The 16090-nt window shown below is 40.2% G+C and overlaps 1 protein-coding gene across 2 annotated transcripts in view; it reads right to left on the bottom strand.

Moving 5' to 3' along the window:
* The window catches only part of rtkna (rhotekin a), an 86761-nt gene extending 71311 nt beyond the window's left edge, over positions 1–15450 (bottom strand). Inside the window, exon 1 of one of the 2 annotated variants that reach the window (XM_088993675.1) lies at positions 15030–15450. In XM_088993675.1, coding sequence (XP_088849801.1) covers positions 15030–15140 — 111 coding nt within the window. In that variant the 5' untranslated portion in view covers positions 15141–15450. The remainder of the gene's footprint in view (positions 1–15029) is intronic. The other variant, XM_088993673.1, reaches the window with a different exon arrangement.
* Positions 15451–16090: the final 640 nt, after the last annotated feature.

Here is a 16090-nt window from a genome sequence, read left to right as displayed (position 1 = left end):
CGGCATAGTCACGGCAGACATTGGGTCATATCCGCCGGGCCCGAGGACAGCAGCGGGTGATGAGCTGTAAAAGCAGACATGTCATGGAAAAATCCCCCTGGAGGTCATTCCTCGGTTACGTCGCGTGAAGAAAAGACCTGCGCCAACGGCTGCACAGTCATAAGTCTGTCACCGCGGCAGAGCAACGACATCATAAATCTCATCCGCGGCCTACCTTGTTATTAGGCGTATTAGTTTCCCTCAGTAAATTCTGACTGATCGGCCTTCTAATTTACCATCAAATACGCGGCGGAGTTGTAGTGGCGAGTCATGTTGGAAATTATACGTCGACACAGACGTACAAATCTTTCGGTGAGTGCGAATACATCAAAACAAATTCCATGTCAGCATAATAAGGGTGGGGGAGGAATTTGACTCTCAAGATATGCAGGAGCACATTCAACTTTGGAGACCCTGCCAAGCGCTTTGTGTTGATTTGAGGGAAAACATTTACCATCCATTTTCAAGACTTTCTTGCTCTAGTTACAATGTCAGCCGGAGTCGATAAAAACTGATTTTTTTTTTTACAGTTCAAGAGTACACCCTGAAATCGATACCAGCCAATCACATTAATTCAGAGTTCTGATAATGGTTAATTTTGAGAATTCCAATCACCAAAGGTTTTGGGATGTGAGCGGTTAGCCCAAGTTCAAGGTCAAAACTCTCCCATCAGCATGCGGGGAGCACAAAATCTCCACAGAGGAAGTCCCTTGGTGAGATTTCAACCCAAAACCGCAGAACTGTGAGAGACACTTGCTTTGTCACTTGTCACAAAATGTCTGATCTTTGAAAATTCATGTGAATGACTGCATGAAAATAAATCAATCAATAAAAATTTGTAAATTTGTAAAAAAAGTAGTATAATAAAAAATAAAAAAATACATAAATACATAAATAAATATAAATTAGTAAATAAGTAGTCAATAAATAAATAGATTAATAAATACAATTTAATAAACAAGTAAACAGTCAAATAAACCAATAGATGAATAAATATAATTTAATAAATATGTAAATAAGTAGTATAATGACTAAATAAATACATAAATAAATATAAATTAGTAAATAAGTAGTCAATAAATAAATACATAGATTAATAAATACAATTTAATAAACAAGTAAATAGTCAAATAAACAAATAGATAAATAAATAAAATTTAATAAATATGTAAATAGTCAAATAAAAAAAACTAATAACAAGTAACAAGTAACGTCTTTATTATAGTCTCATAAAAAATACATATTTTCCTTTCGGCTTTTCCCTTCAAGGGGTCGCCACAGCGAATCAGTAACCTCCATCTTCAGAGGCATGATACGCATGTTTGTTTTGGCCAAGCTTTTACGTCGGATGCCTTTCCTGACACAACCCTCTGTATTTATTCGAGCTTGGGACCGGCACAAGAAGACAAATGTCCCTTTGTGGCTACAGAACAATACATAAATACCTAAATAAATATAAATAAGTAAATAAGTAGTCAATAAATAAATAAATAAATAGAGTAATAAATACAATTTAATAAACAAGTAAATAGTCAAATAAAAAAATAGATAAATAAAAAATTCAATAAATATGTAAATAAGTAGTCTAATAAATAAATATAAATTAGTACATAAGTAGTCAATAAATATATAGATTAATAAATGCAATTTAATAAACAAGTAAATAGTCAAATAAATAAAAAATAACAAGTAACAAACAAATAAATAAAAAATAAATAAATACATGAATAAATAAATAAATAACTAGGGGGAATTCTTTCCAAGTGCCAAGAAAATTAAAGATGGCCTTCACCTTCCACTCTAGCTATTCTGCATGGAGCAATGGCTCCCTCTTTTGGACCTGACGAAAGAAAGAAAAAAACAAGATACCAAGTACAAAAACCACAAGGATTTGTACAAGCCCTTCATTATCTGAGCCGTTTATCCTCACAAGGGTCACAAAACTGCTGGATCCAATCCGAGCTGTCTTCAGACGAGCAGGAGGGCTACACCATGAACTGGTTGTCAGCCAATCGCAGGGCACACATGGAAAAACAACTGTTCACTACCACAATCGCAACCGAGGACAATATAGAGCGCTCCATTAACCTACCATGCATGTTTTGGGAATGTAGGAGGAAACCAGAGGCCCCAGAGAAAACCCACACTATTTATGTCCTAAATTTAGTGTTTATTATGCAAGTTTGAGGGAACACTTCACTGGTCACGAGTCCCAAAACCTTCAGTACGTATCGTATAGTTAATTCACTGCAAAATGCCCATCCTCACCGGACCATGGAAACGATTTGTTTTGATGATGCAGCAGAGCAAACATCACATGTCGAAGTCACTAAAGTAGATCACGCGGGAACATGCCTGCGGGTGATCATGCTGATGACACAGATAAACAAAGTATAATGAACACATGATTTCCTTAGTGGACAAAACAATTGCCGCGGACAGCAGGAAGACTGCGACCATAACGACCAAAATGGACAAGGCAGTTAGCCATTGGGGTCCAGTAAGGAGCGTTTCAAAGCAGTGGCGTGCCAGCTGGGCCTTCTATCACCCATCTGCTCTCATGTCGCTTTGCGACTTCACAGAGAAACCTCCATTCCTACAATGATCAACTGTAAATAATTACAGAAATGTAAATGGGGAAGTGAGTCACGAAAATTATATTTTTAACTCATTCACTGCCAGAATATGTGCAAAAATGTGTCCACTCCAGTGCCATTTTTTTTTGTCATTTTTACTCATGCGCTATATACCGTATTTTCTGGTGTATAAGGCACACTGTAGTATAAGGCATACCCCCAAAGAATGGTGTATTTTCAAACGTTTTCTATAGATAAGGTGTACCGGGCTATAAGGCGCACCTTTAATGAATGAAGAAAAGTTATCCAAATATATAAAAACATTAAAAAATTCCAAATATAAGACACACAACATTTTACCTGTTGTGGCTTAATATTACTTCACATATAAAGCGCACCTGCATAAAGGCATAGAGTCATCTTTTGAAGAAAATGAAGGCTTTTGGGTGCACCTTATATACCGGAAAATACAGTAAATCCATATGTATTGTATTGTACATTGCAGGAATATTGAGTTTTAAGACTACATAAACATTCAATGCAGCGTAAGAAACTTTAGACTCTCTTCTTTCATCACAATAAAAAAAGAGCACTTAATTCCTAAGTTATATGGGTCTGGAGTTCTCTGGGGTTCAAAGGGGGGCGGTTGTACAAAAGGCAAATGCTGCCCCCTTGTGGGAAGGAAAAACATTGCCAGAGGTCTAGCTCGTGCGTCATCGCCACCCTTCCCTCCGCAAGAAAAACCTAAACCCGAACAAATTCGGGAATGGTGTCATATGTCATACTTTCAATTCCCGAATAAATTCAGGGAATGGCGGTGAATGAGTTCAAAATGACTTTTTTGCTTGTCACCAATAGGTTAAAATTGAACAAAAAGTAACATTATTTCCAAAATGATAATAATTCTTCATAAAACGGATGTTAAAATTCACATGTATTTTGGGAGTCACCCTATAGTAATCATAAACATTCCTCAATTGTTAACCTTGGCGGTGCATTCCTTTGTACAAAAGAGACTGTGGCTATTTGATGAATAGCAGAAAAGCACAGCGGGCGCTTTGTTCTGAGGGGAAAAAAAAACAAGGAATGGCCAAAAAGGTGTGTGGCAATGCTACGTAATCTTTAGCCTCCATGACTTTACTGCTAACGGGCTGACGTAAGTTGTTGGAATTGTGACTAAGAGTTGCTGACAGTGCCAACCAATGCTTTACACCACCATCAATAGTCAGCCTTATAGGACAACAGACATCTCCGGACAAGTTGTGTCGATAATTTGTAAAATGGCTTCAAATGACTTCTACTGAGCGTATTTTACAAAGATTCCACCGCATATAGCTATATTTTACGTTTTAAGACTCGCGTTGAATATTCCGGAAGTCTTGTTTTTGAGTTGGTGACGAGTCCTCACCCTACGTCACTGAAGGAACGCCCCTCAGCAAGAAAGGACATACACCTTGCATCACCTCAATACATTTTGCAATACTTTGTTTGGTCTGAAAACTTCGTGTTGATCCGTGTTGATGGCAAAATTAAAAGGAAAACACGACGCGATGGTGAATCCTTGTGTGTGGCACCGAGCATCTATTTGATATTCACTGACAAAAATTGTAAGGAATCAATCAGCCCGTTTCCACTGAGCTTTCCACTGAGCTTTCTCGCCCTCTTCTGCCTCTTTTCGGTGCTACATTCGGTGCTACAAAATGACACGGAATAAATTCTTTAATCGATTGCAAACATGTATGCTTTCCTCTTCAGAACTTTGAATCATATTCATAACTGGATGAGTAACAAGAAAGCATATTCTCCGAATCTGAAGCTATTGTTTTGATTCTAGAGCAAGGCAAGACATCCTACCGTGACACCACGAACATGGGAGCGGGACCTTCTGAAACTGGCCACTTCCGGTTTCAAATTCAAGTACTTTTTACACATTTTAAGTAATTTTTATTGGTGTCTTGCATTGGTGTTTTGCATTGGTGTTTTGCATTTGACTAAAAATATTAGCCTGCGTGTTTTGGGTATTTTAGATGCTATAAAACTTTTTTCTGATGTCAGTTAGGAAACAAAAAAGTGACGTCGGTTGTCCTTTAAAAATGTGTGTGGGGGGCGGCGGATCTGTATGTGCCTTTGAGAAATCCAAGAAAGGTATCAGAAAGAACAACTGAGCATGAGACTTGAAGACTTGAACAATAACTCATAGTAGGGGGGGCTAGCTATAAGTGTCAGACACCGTAAATGATATCCAGACATTACTACATTACGTGTGTGTGTGTGTGTGTGTGTGTGTGTGTGTGTGTGTGTGTGTGTGTGTGTGTGTGTGTGTGTGTGTGTGTGTGTGTGTGTGTGTGTGTGTGTGCGTGCGTGCGTGCATATGTGTGTGTCTTTGCCAATGTTTAACAGTGGAGGTCTTTTGTTCACACAAAGAAGATACCTTTGGCATGAGACAGCCGAGCTCTCATTTTATAACCTGTTAACGTCGGGCCCCGACGGGTTACGGTGAAAGTCACTAGGGGGCAAGTGCTAAAGCGGAAAGAAAGACTAGAAGAACAATAAAAGCTAGAAAGTTTAAAAAAAAGAGTACAAACAGTAATCTTCTTTGACAGTGTGGAGGATAAGACAAAAGAGGACTTCCTGAGTGTTCAGGAAAGTGGGTTAGTGCTTTCGAGGGGAAAGGTGGGTGGAGGGGGGCATTTTACTTGTAACATCGGGGGACCTGAAACTCAAAGCTGCAGATTGTCCCACATAATACATCTCTCCCGAGGATGGTGCGGGTTGACAGGAAATGAATGTGGAAGGATGTGAATGATGAGTAGCAGAAACATTGGGTACTCCTGAGATCTGATACGAGAGCCCTGTCAAAAAAAAATTCTTCTTGTACTAAGAAAAAAAACATGCAGTTCAATGTTTTGATACTGTGCTTGAAATTTATTATTGGTGAAGACGTGCACTGATTCATCCTGAAGGGTGTTGCTACTATTTCGCAGCTTTTACATGACTGAGGGATTATTCATGACGCCGCTGACGCTAGTGGACGACTCAGACTATCACCTCGAACGCCAAAATAAACAAAATGGAGAAAGTCATGACGAAAATCAAAACTTGTCGCTTTATGAAAGCATTGTTAGTCTCAAGTCAACATTTGTTTAAATTATGTGACGTAGGGTGAGGACTCGTCACCAACTCAAAAACAAGACATCCAGAATATTCAGCGCGAGTCTTAAAACGTAAAATATAGCTATATGCGATGGAAACATAGTAAAATACGCTCAGTAGAAGTCATTTGAAGCCATTTTACAAATTATGGACACAACTTGTCCGGAGACGTCGGTGTGTGTGCGTGTGTGTGTGTGGGTGCGAGTTTGTGCGTGTGTGTGTGTGTGTGTGTGTGTGTGTGTGTGGGTTTGTGTGTGTCTCTCTCACTGAAAAATATTTCTAAATACAGTAAAGTCTCGTTATATCGATATTCAAGGGAGTCCGAAAAAATATCGATATAACCGGGACTATCGATATATCAGACCCTGTTTGCATGTAATTTTCTCCGTACGTGCATATCAATAGTATCGATATAACCGGGACTATCGCTATATCCGATATCGATATAACGAGACTTTACTGTATTTTACTTTCATGGCTCTCTTAGTCAAAAAGGTTCCAGACCCATAATTTCGGGGGTTATTTCTGTGTCATCACAAACAAGTGAGATGAAATTCAGTCAGTGTGCGAAGATGCAAATGAGAGTTTGAAGGTTTGAGTGCTACACCGCAACAGGGACCTTACTACTGCTATGTGAAATTCTCACAAACGCATCTGTTATGAATCTTTGTGAGTAAATTATTTATGAAATTTGGTCGTGAAATAAGTCACATCTTTTAAGTGAAGCATGTTCTGTTTTTAAACAACCAATTCATGTCTACGCTCAGTAGTTGGCCATGGTTGATTTGTTCTCATGGCTAGAAGGAAGTGAAGAACCAGATTAGACACCTCTCCCCCTATACACCCCCCACCCTCACATTTGTGCGAGCACTCATGCAGAGCATGACCAGATATATGGCCCCCACAGCAATAAGCATGCAAAGTTGTGTATCGATACAGAAAAACGTGTTCAACATTTCGTTGTACTAAATTCATCCTGTCTACTTGATATCTAATTTAAAGCAGATTCTTTACTTACAGACAGTGTATGTAGACAGTGTATCCGTGACACTCTGACGAAGGCGGAAGTACACGCCGAAACATGTCAGGTAATTGAACACCTATAATACACACGAATCTGCTTTAAATTAGTGTTCAACATTTGAAGGGAAAAAAAGTCTGTCGGCACATTGGGAAAGCTTACAGCCGGTTGAACTTAGTTTGGATTCTCAAAGAGGACTTCGAGCGTTTTGCGACTGCCATTGACAGAAGGCATTAGGGGCAACATAAACACACTTGCTAAATTTGACAACTAATGGACAGTTTGAGTCGGGGGTAAATGGAGGATGAAAATTGTGCATCCATTCTCGAGCACCTACGGGACCGTTTGCTTGGCGTTTTATGACGTCGGAAAGCGTTTTGGGGGGGGGGGAGCTCCGGAGCAGCGAGGGGGGCCATTGTTGATCGAGTACACAGAGTTCCTTTGACGCACTGAAAGAGTATTTTGTCATTCCTTGGACACCGCTCTTTCCTCAACTGGCACATGGTCTAAGAGGTTCTGCCTTTATTTATTTTTTTATTTATTTATTTATTTATTTATTTTCGGCTAAAGTGTTGCCGTGGCAACATCTATATGACCTCTCTCTCGTTTTCTCTCTCTACCTCTCCTTGTTTCTCACTCTCTCTAACTCTCTGCCTCTCCCTCTCGACCTCTCTCTTTCCTTCTTCCTCACTCTCTCTACCAATCTCTCTCTACCTCTCTCTACCTCTCTCCCTCTACGTCTCTCTCGCTCTCTCCCTCTCTCTCTCTCTCGACTTCTTGCTGACTCTCTCTACCTCTTCTCTATGTTTTCGCTACTCTCTCTCTCTACGTTTTTCTCTACATCTCTCTTTCTACCTCTCTCTACCCTTCTACCTCTCTCTACAGCTCCTTCGCTCTCTACCTCTCTCTACCTCTCTCTCTGCCGCTCTCCCTCTCCTTCTTTCTCACTCTCGTCATCTCTCTCTCCTTCTTCCTCTCTCTCTCTCTACCAATCTCTCTCAACCAATCTCTCTCGACCACTCTCTAACTCTTTCTCCCTTTCTCTAACTCTCTCTCCCTCACTCTGTCCCTCCCTCTCTAACTCTCTCTCTACCTCTCTCTCTCTCCTCCCTCTCTCCATCTCTCTCCCTCTCTCTCTCTCTGTGCCGCTCTCCCTCTCCTTCTTTCTCACTTTCATCATCTCTCTCTCCTTCTTTCTCACTCTCTCTCTACCACTCCCTCTCGATCTCCTCTCTCTCTCTCTCCCTCCCTTTCTACTTGTCTCTCTCTCTACATCTCCTTACCTATCTCTACTTCTCTCTACCTTTCTCTACCTACCTCTATCTCCTTATTTCTCACACTCTCTACCTCTCTCTACCCTTCCTTATCTCTCTTTCTCTATCTCTCACTCTCCTCTCTATCCCTCTCTCGCTCCTCTCTATTCCGCTCTTCCCTGTCTTCCTATCTCTCCCTCTCTCCCTCTGAAACTATTAGTCAAATAAAAACGTATGATTTTTCCATGCTTGTGAATCATCCGCTCAAAAGATCCCTTTTGCAATGCGAGGTTATTGCACTTGGTTCGAGAAAACAAAGGAACACCGATTTGCTCCGCGCAGACGCCGTTATGACTTTTTTTTTAGTGAGATGGAGCAGCCAAATGTTCAAACATGACGTCGTAAAATATGTCTTCAATGGCCAAATCAAAGATCTTGGAGAGAACTGTGGGCAGAAGGGCGCGCCATTACACACACACATGCACTTTTTAGCCTAACCACTTTCAGGCCTTGCAAAGTTGGTGGTAACCACAATGGAGTGGTTGGTGAGCATCACCGGGTTAGAAAATAACAGAAGGCATTAAAATAGAGTACATTCCATGTTAATTATTATAACGGATGTTTTAGCGTCTCTTGGGTGGCTTCAGACGACAAAATAGATTTTAGGGAGCATCAAGGAAAGGCCTGATGCCAGCGCAGAGATTTCTTTCGCTCCCACCGTAGGAAGCATGCAGCCGATCAACAGGATGGTGAGTGAAGAGATTTAGATGGAAACACGACAGGTGCACTGAATTGTTTGCTTGGCTTCTTTTGCAGTTTTTGACTCCCTGACTAATATGACCCCCTCCCCCGAAAACCACAGATGGTGTTGAGCCAGAAAACAGCGACCACATCATCAATCATACATTACATTTTGCAATCAAATTCTAATCGGGGGGCTTGGGAAGCAGTTTATTCAACTCAAAATAGGCTGTTCCCTCCCAATCCTCACATATAAACGACAGCCTAATTCCGCAATATTTTTATAATGAAAATAGCAGCCATTAAGTTAGACAAGACACAGTCGGACTCTCTGCTCCATTTGCCTCCCGCCTCCAGGAAAATAGCTAAAAATAAATAAATACATAAAGAAATTCAATACTCACTGGCCAACTATCTCAGCCTTTTCACCATTTTGCTCCAATTGCGATGATATGTCCGATGACTGAACGTTAAGCTAATTCAAAGGTCAACTCGACACGATTCAACTTGTGTACTAACAAGAGGTTTTTTTTTGTCTGTAATAATCTTAGAATTAAATTACAGAGCAGTCACTTTTAGAGCAACAGTGGTTAAGCCGAAAGCAATGTGCTGATAATAAACCATCGATTACCCTTGCAAACTACCTCAAAGGCTTTCATTTCGGAGCGTACCCAAATGAGGCCGTTAAATCCGCTGCGTTTAGACTTCAGTTTAGCTTTCACCACAATGAATCCCCCAACAGCTCATACGAAACTCTTGGGAGTTCACAACCTCCGACGATAACCGTATGCTCGACTTTTACAGTGTCAAGGCTGGAACAAAAGACTCCAAGATCATTACCTTGAGTGCAGGGGTTCCACAGGGATGCATGCTCAGCCCACTGCTGACCTATGATTTTTTTTTGCCAACCCGCAGCACCAACCACATCATCGCGTTTGCGCAGGATGACTGCAAGGGCCTTGTTATCAACAATGACAAAGCCAAAAACATGGAAGTCCAATGGAGGTGAACTAGAGCCCCACGAGGGCATCATTGAGAACTTATTTACTGTTATTTAACACAATATGTACATGTGAAGGTGAAGATATTATTTTTGTCAACTTGGAGCTGTCACCTTGACCTAATACTAGTGGATTTAAAAAAGAAAAGAAAAGAAGTCCAAGATGGCGCCCGAGTAGGCAGGAGTCAGCAAGCGCTCTAACAAGTCTTTTTTTTTGTTATTTTTGTGTTGTTTTTGTGTGTTCTTTTGTCCCTTTGAGCTGTTGTGCATTGTGTGGAAAGGAGGAGACTGTGCTGAGCGGTTGCACCTTTTCGGCAGCACAAATATGCCAGCACTGTTTTTGATTTGTGAGGAATGTCAGTGCCGTTTCACTGTCATCACTGGACAACTCTGGGGCAATTGTGCTTTTTTGCGCATGTAATGAGCAGAATTTTCACAGCCCCGCTTTGTTCAGCGGAAAGATCGGTGCTGTTGGACATATGTGGAAGTGCCGCGGCGTGGAATTGAAGCGGATTTACGTGGCATAGGAGATGTGACACAATCTCTTTTGGTCAGTGGATGTTACAGCTTTGTGTTCATTTCACCATGACGTCCCTAATCCACTGGTGAAAAGGACACTTTGATTCTCTCCTCTTTCATCTCGAACTGCTTCATGTCGCAAAGAGGGTACAGCAAGTGCAGAAGAATGAATGACTGTGTCTTTGTGTTGTCATATTATTTGTTATTAATTTTTGTTGTTTTGACTTCAAGATGGCGCCGCAAGAGTGGCTGCCTTTATTACAGCAGCTCCTGTATTTCGTTATTCTACTTCTTTTTTTTCCTTTCCTCTTACTTTCATCACTTTGCTGCTATAAAATGTAAATTTCTCCACAGCGAGACTAATAAAGGCTAATCCAATCCAATTAGCAATGTTCAGTGTGTACCCTTTAGCCAATCTGCATGTCGAGTCACTCGGCGTGACAGGTGGCCATTGGCAGATGGTAAAAGAAAGTGCCGATGGTGTGTTTGTTTATTTATTGTTTACTTGTGATTGAACACGCACCGGCAGCTGAGTCTATCCTTGATCACTTGCCGATTACAATAGGGAGGGTGTTGCTAGGGGGGATTTGAGCTGCTTCGAAGGAGCAATTTAGATTCACCCCATGTATGCTCGGTACTGGAATTCTTTGATTAATTGCTGCTGCCTGAATTGAGAGTGTCATCACTGGCTACATCGCTGCGGGGTACGGCAGTATGAACTGTCTCCTGACAAAAGACTAGTGTGAAATAAAGAGAGCTGGTGTCTTTCTACCCTTACTCACAGTCAATTTTAACACCTGCCTGACCGACGGAGCCATCAGCATTGCAGGTGACACCGATGTGTCTTTGACACTTCTGCCTCGCGGCTACAGGGTATAAAAAAAAACCTCCTCCACTTTCAAATTACATTGGGGAGGGATGGAGAGGGTGAAAATTTTGTCGCAATGTGTCACAGCTTTCTCCTGACCCTCAATTTCAATTATTTTTTTTTGTCCCATTTCCGATAAACTTGCAATGGGAACACAGTGAAGCATGTTACCGCTTGACTTTGATCACTCAGCAAACCGTGTAAATCAAATCATCATCCACTCCTCTATAATAACCCCGTACTTTACCAACCCGACCCACGGGAAATGCTGGCCTCCCCCCTGTGTGTCACACGTGAACTCAGCAGGGTATGCGGCGTGACTTGTGACAACAGATCAATATAGGATGGAGTGTACATGACTTCCAGAAGTTCAAAAGTTGGTTCCTTGCGAGATGATTGAACCCCCGCCAATAAAAAGGCTAAAAGAAGGCTAGAATTGTCAGAGACTGGAAATGGAGAGACAGAATCGATGTCTTATCCTTCTAATGTTTTTCCTCTATTGCACTATCAACATTCCTCCATCTTTAATTGACAGTTTAGACCCCCAAAACACACATACTTGAAGTCCAAATTATAGAGTGATACCTTGGCTTACGAACTTAATTGGTTCCAGACAGTGTGTAAGGCAAAAAGGGTGTATCCCAAAAATTAATTTCCAATAGGAAACTATTAAAATGACAAGAATCCGTTCCCAGGTCCCCATAAAACACAATTTTCTACTTTCTTGTTTTCTAAGCCTTAAGACTACACAAAATATACCTTATTTTATGTATAATAAATGTGCTATGGAATTATAATTAAAGAAATAAACAGTACAGTATAATAAAGTCATTGTATTTACCATTGTGATGGTCGATGGCTTGATGGAATGGAGTGGCCGGTTTCCTCAGCATTAAACATTTGATGAGGAACACAACCTTCTTCTTTTACCATCTTGAGGAATGATCCTTTGTAGGTGCTTTCTCTGCGATAATTTTATCTAGTTCCTCATCAATTGTGTTCTGCTTAGCTGGGTTGATAGCTTCTTTAATCAAGTGTACAGATGGCTTGTGCGGGTTGTTTGTGGAGCCTAATTGATGGCATATTTTAACCTTGCAGTCTACACTCTGCCTTTGAACTATCAAAGTTGAAACTCTCTCACTGTCGTCTGCCTGTCTCTAATGTTTAAACCACCTCCCCTCACTGCTGCTTTCTTGACCAATCAAGTGGCTTTAACTGAAGACTGGGGGCGGGGAATAGAGGACAAAAACGGTCGGCTGCCATTTTCTTGTTAGGAGAAGGGGCTTGTTTGCGAACCACACATCACTCATTGTGGCAGCTCCGTGTGTATCCCAAAAAAAGTTTGTATGCCAAGGTAAAATTTCCATAAATTGAATGTTCGTAAACCGAAAGGTTCGTAAGCCAAGGGGTTTGTAAACCGAGGGATCACTGTATTTATAAAACCGTTTATAAAAATGGAGAAAATTTGCTGAGAAAAGGTAGCGAGGAGAAGAAAATATCAGCATCTAATTCAAAATGGACCATTATTACTTCTGGTGCAAGTATCCCAGCACAATTATATTTGTTAATCAATGCGCAATATTAAGCAGAAGATGGAAAATGAAATTAAGGTTTTTTTTTTTATACCAATCCACAACTGGACATCAAAACGACTCAAATCCCTGCTGGGTTATTATGTTGTTTCATTTAAAGGGGGAAAAATGCTAAATACAGCAATTGGAAAGTGTAGTGTAAATAAGGAAAGGCAATTAAAATTTTATTTGGCGACAGGCACAATGCAGTGCAGCTCTTGAGTGTAATTAAAGCGAAAGAGCAAGTGTCACTGAATGCATGAGTGTGACTTCGAAATGAGATAAAAAGAGTACGGTAAATGAGTTAGTTCATGAGTGGGACCTCCTCCTATTTTTTGTTTGGTAATGTGTCTTAGGGTTTTTTACTTTATTCATCTTTTTTGTCTTCACTCAGTAAACTTTGGGAAACACAATTTTACCACATAAATTCTTAGCGTCTATTTCGCTATTGAGCACTATGAAGGCTCATAATTGTGACCCAAATTGGTCTTTACATATACAGTAAAGTCTCGTTATATCGATATCGGATATATCGATAGTCCCGGTTATATCGATACTATTTCTATGCACGCACGGAGAAAATTACATGCAAACAGGGTCGGATATATCGATAGTCCCGGTTATATCGATATTTTTTCGGACTCCCTTGAATATCGATATAACGAGACTTTACTGTAATTTATATAGATATATTTTTTTTTTGCAAGAATATGAGTATTCGATAAACACCAAGACAATTTCACCATGAACAATGATGCAACATACTAATGCATGACCAAAGACATGTTCGATGTTCAAACTTGTAACACGACTGATAGTGTGCATATCCAAAACTGCTCTAAGAAGACGGCCACATTAACAGGGCCCATCATCCAATTAGAAATTAGAAATATCAGAATGATGTGTGTCATGCGGTCAAGCCAAATTCAACACGCGTAGTTGCAATTGGTTGGTTTTCACCAAGAGCAAAAAAATTGCCGATCATTAAAATAGATTGTGGCCTTCATTTTGAATTAGCTGTGTAGACATTACTGCCTGTGGATGTAAACTTTACATACACAGGTAAAATGTAGACTTTACAGTGTAAAGTCAGTGTAAAGTCTACATTTTGATGCCTTCATCAACGTTTCATGTTAGAGACAAAAAATTTGAGGTACACTATTTGCTAAATTTGTCTCCGTCATAGAAAGATGGCCAAGGATGGCAACTTCCTGTCGGGGAGGCGAGTTCTATGTCATATAATTAGTGAACACTTTAACAATAATTATTTTTAAAATTCATGCTGATGTAATACACGTTTTGCACATTAATGAAATTAATAGAATGATTTAAAAATAATTCATATTTTTTAAAATGTGTTTTTTTTAAATACTGTACACCAGGGGTGTCAAAGTCATTTTATGCCGCGGGCCACATTGTAGTTACGGTTTTCTCCCGAGTGCTGGTATTAATTTTGGGAAGCCATTGGAATGTTTCCATATATGACATATAAAACGGACAACACATTAATGAATGCCTAGCTTTTCAAATCTGAAGTCAAGAATAATAACTGTTATTGTGTACATTGGACAATTTTAAATGTTGTTTCTGAATTTAAAAAGCTTCATGAAGTTCCATTAGCTTTCGCGGGCCGAATAAAATGATGTGGCGGGCCAGATTTGGCCCCCAGGCCTTGACTGGCTACCTGTTAAACATCGTATCGAATTCAAAATACTTCTGTTTACATTCAAAGCCATCCATAAACTTGCCCCTCCCTATCTTTCTGACCTGCTTCAAATCTCCGTTCCCTCAGATCTTCATCCTCCCTTCACCTCTATGTGCCCTCTGCCCGTCTCACCACGATGGGTTGCAGAGCTTTCAGCCGCTCTGCTCCCAAACTCTGGAATTCTCTTCCACCCAACATCCGCAATATTGACTCCCTCCCTATTTTCAAGGCTCACCTCAAAACCCACTTGTTTAAAATTGATTTCAATGTATAGTTCTATCTGCTATTTTATTATGTATCATTTTACTTATGGTTTTATTGTTATGTGCTTTGTTTTATTGTTGAAATAAAATGTATTATTATTATTATTATTATTATTATTATTATTATTACTTAGACACCAGTGCTGTACACTGTCCCTTTAACGTGATCACTGAACACAGAAATGCAACTTCAAATTAAGCATTTTCAATGATACATGTAATAAAGTACCCCAAAGGTTCAATGATAGAAATAGAAACATAAATAGATTGTGTAACCATAACACCCCACCCCCCTAATGGCGTGTTGATGCTATGCCTACCTGTGATGTCTTCACGTAAAGACTCTTTCTGAACTTCCCTCGCCGAATCTCCATTTCAAGAGCCGAACCGCGGGCAACCGTGGCTCGGGTTGTTTGATTCCGACAAAACATACTTGGTGGCAGCTTCCACACGTAGCCTCCCGCTTGGACTCTTTTTATCCACAAACCGCCGGGAGTCCGAGGAGTTCAATCCGAAAACGAGACGCCGAACTGGGATCCAGGTGGAGCACACAGGGGTGCCCCCACCGGGTAGCGAGTCGTTCGAACCGAGAGAAGCTTCGCTTTTCAAAAGTGGAAGTTGAAAGAGGAGTTTAGTTCTCCCTCGAAGGCAACTTTCACGAAAACGTGTGTCCACTGTTGTGCGGTCACGTTAAAGTGTCGGAGCCCGTCACCAAAGTTTGCCCTTCCCCGTTCGCAAACACTTCCACCGGCGACGAGAGTGGCCTGCCCCCTCACAGCGAAGACTGTCGAACTTTTCCAAAGAGAAAGATTACACTTGAAGGCGGAACTGAATAAATGTACTCAAATTCGACTGATTCACGCAGTTTACAGAAATTCATATTACAAAAGAAAAGTAAAATTATTTTGGCATAGTATACAATCAGCTCTTTAATGATAATAAGGCACTTTTAGTCAATATTGGTACATTTTGGCAAATTTTAGCATTTATTGAGCACTTACAACATGATTATTTAGCAACGTGGCTGGGTAATGTTTAACGAATATTTTTGTTAACAATATGTTTTATGTTAATTAATATTTTGAATGGTGTTTTTATTTTTTTCACACTTATTGGTTGCTGTTGTGACTTGTACTGCTCGTCGACTTTCCTTGGATAAATAACACCTGTAACACTTTTATCATTTGAAATGTTTTTTTCAGGCCTTTTTTGTTTAAGTCTCATTAAGTTTATTTGGGGGGGGGCTACTTAAAACCACACACATTTCCTGGTAGTATTTTTTTGTGAATCGATCTATCTATAGAAGATAACTAGCAAGCTATCGAGTTCGCTGTATCGCAAGCTATCTCTCGATCTATCTAATGATCTAACAATGTATGGA

The sequence above is a fragment of the Hippocampus bargibanti genome, linkage group LG04, assembly GCF_051943395.1.
Source record: "Hippocampus bargibanti isolate YZ-2025 linkage group LG04, ASM5194339v1, whole genome shotgun sequence".
Lineage (NCBI taxonomy): Eukaryota > Metazoa > Chordata > Actinopteri > Syngnathiformes > Syngnathidae > Hippocampus > Hippocampus bargibanti.
This window is presented reverse-complemented; position numbering and strand designations above follow the sequence as displayed.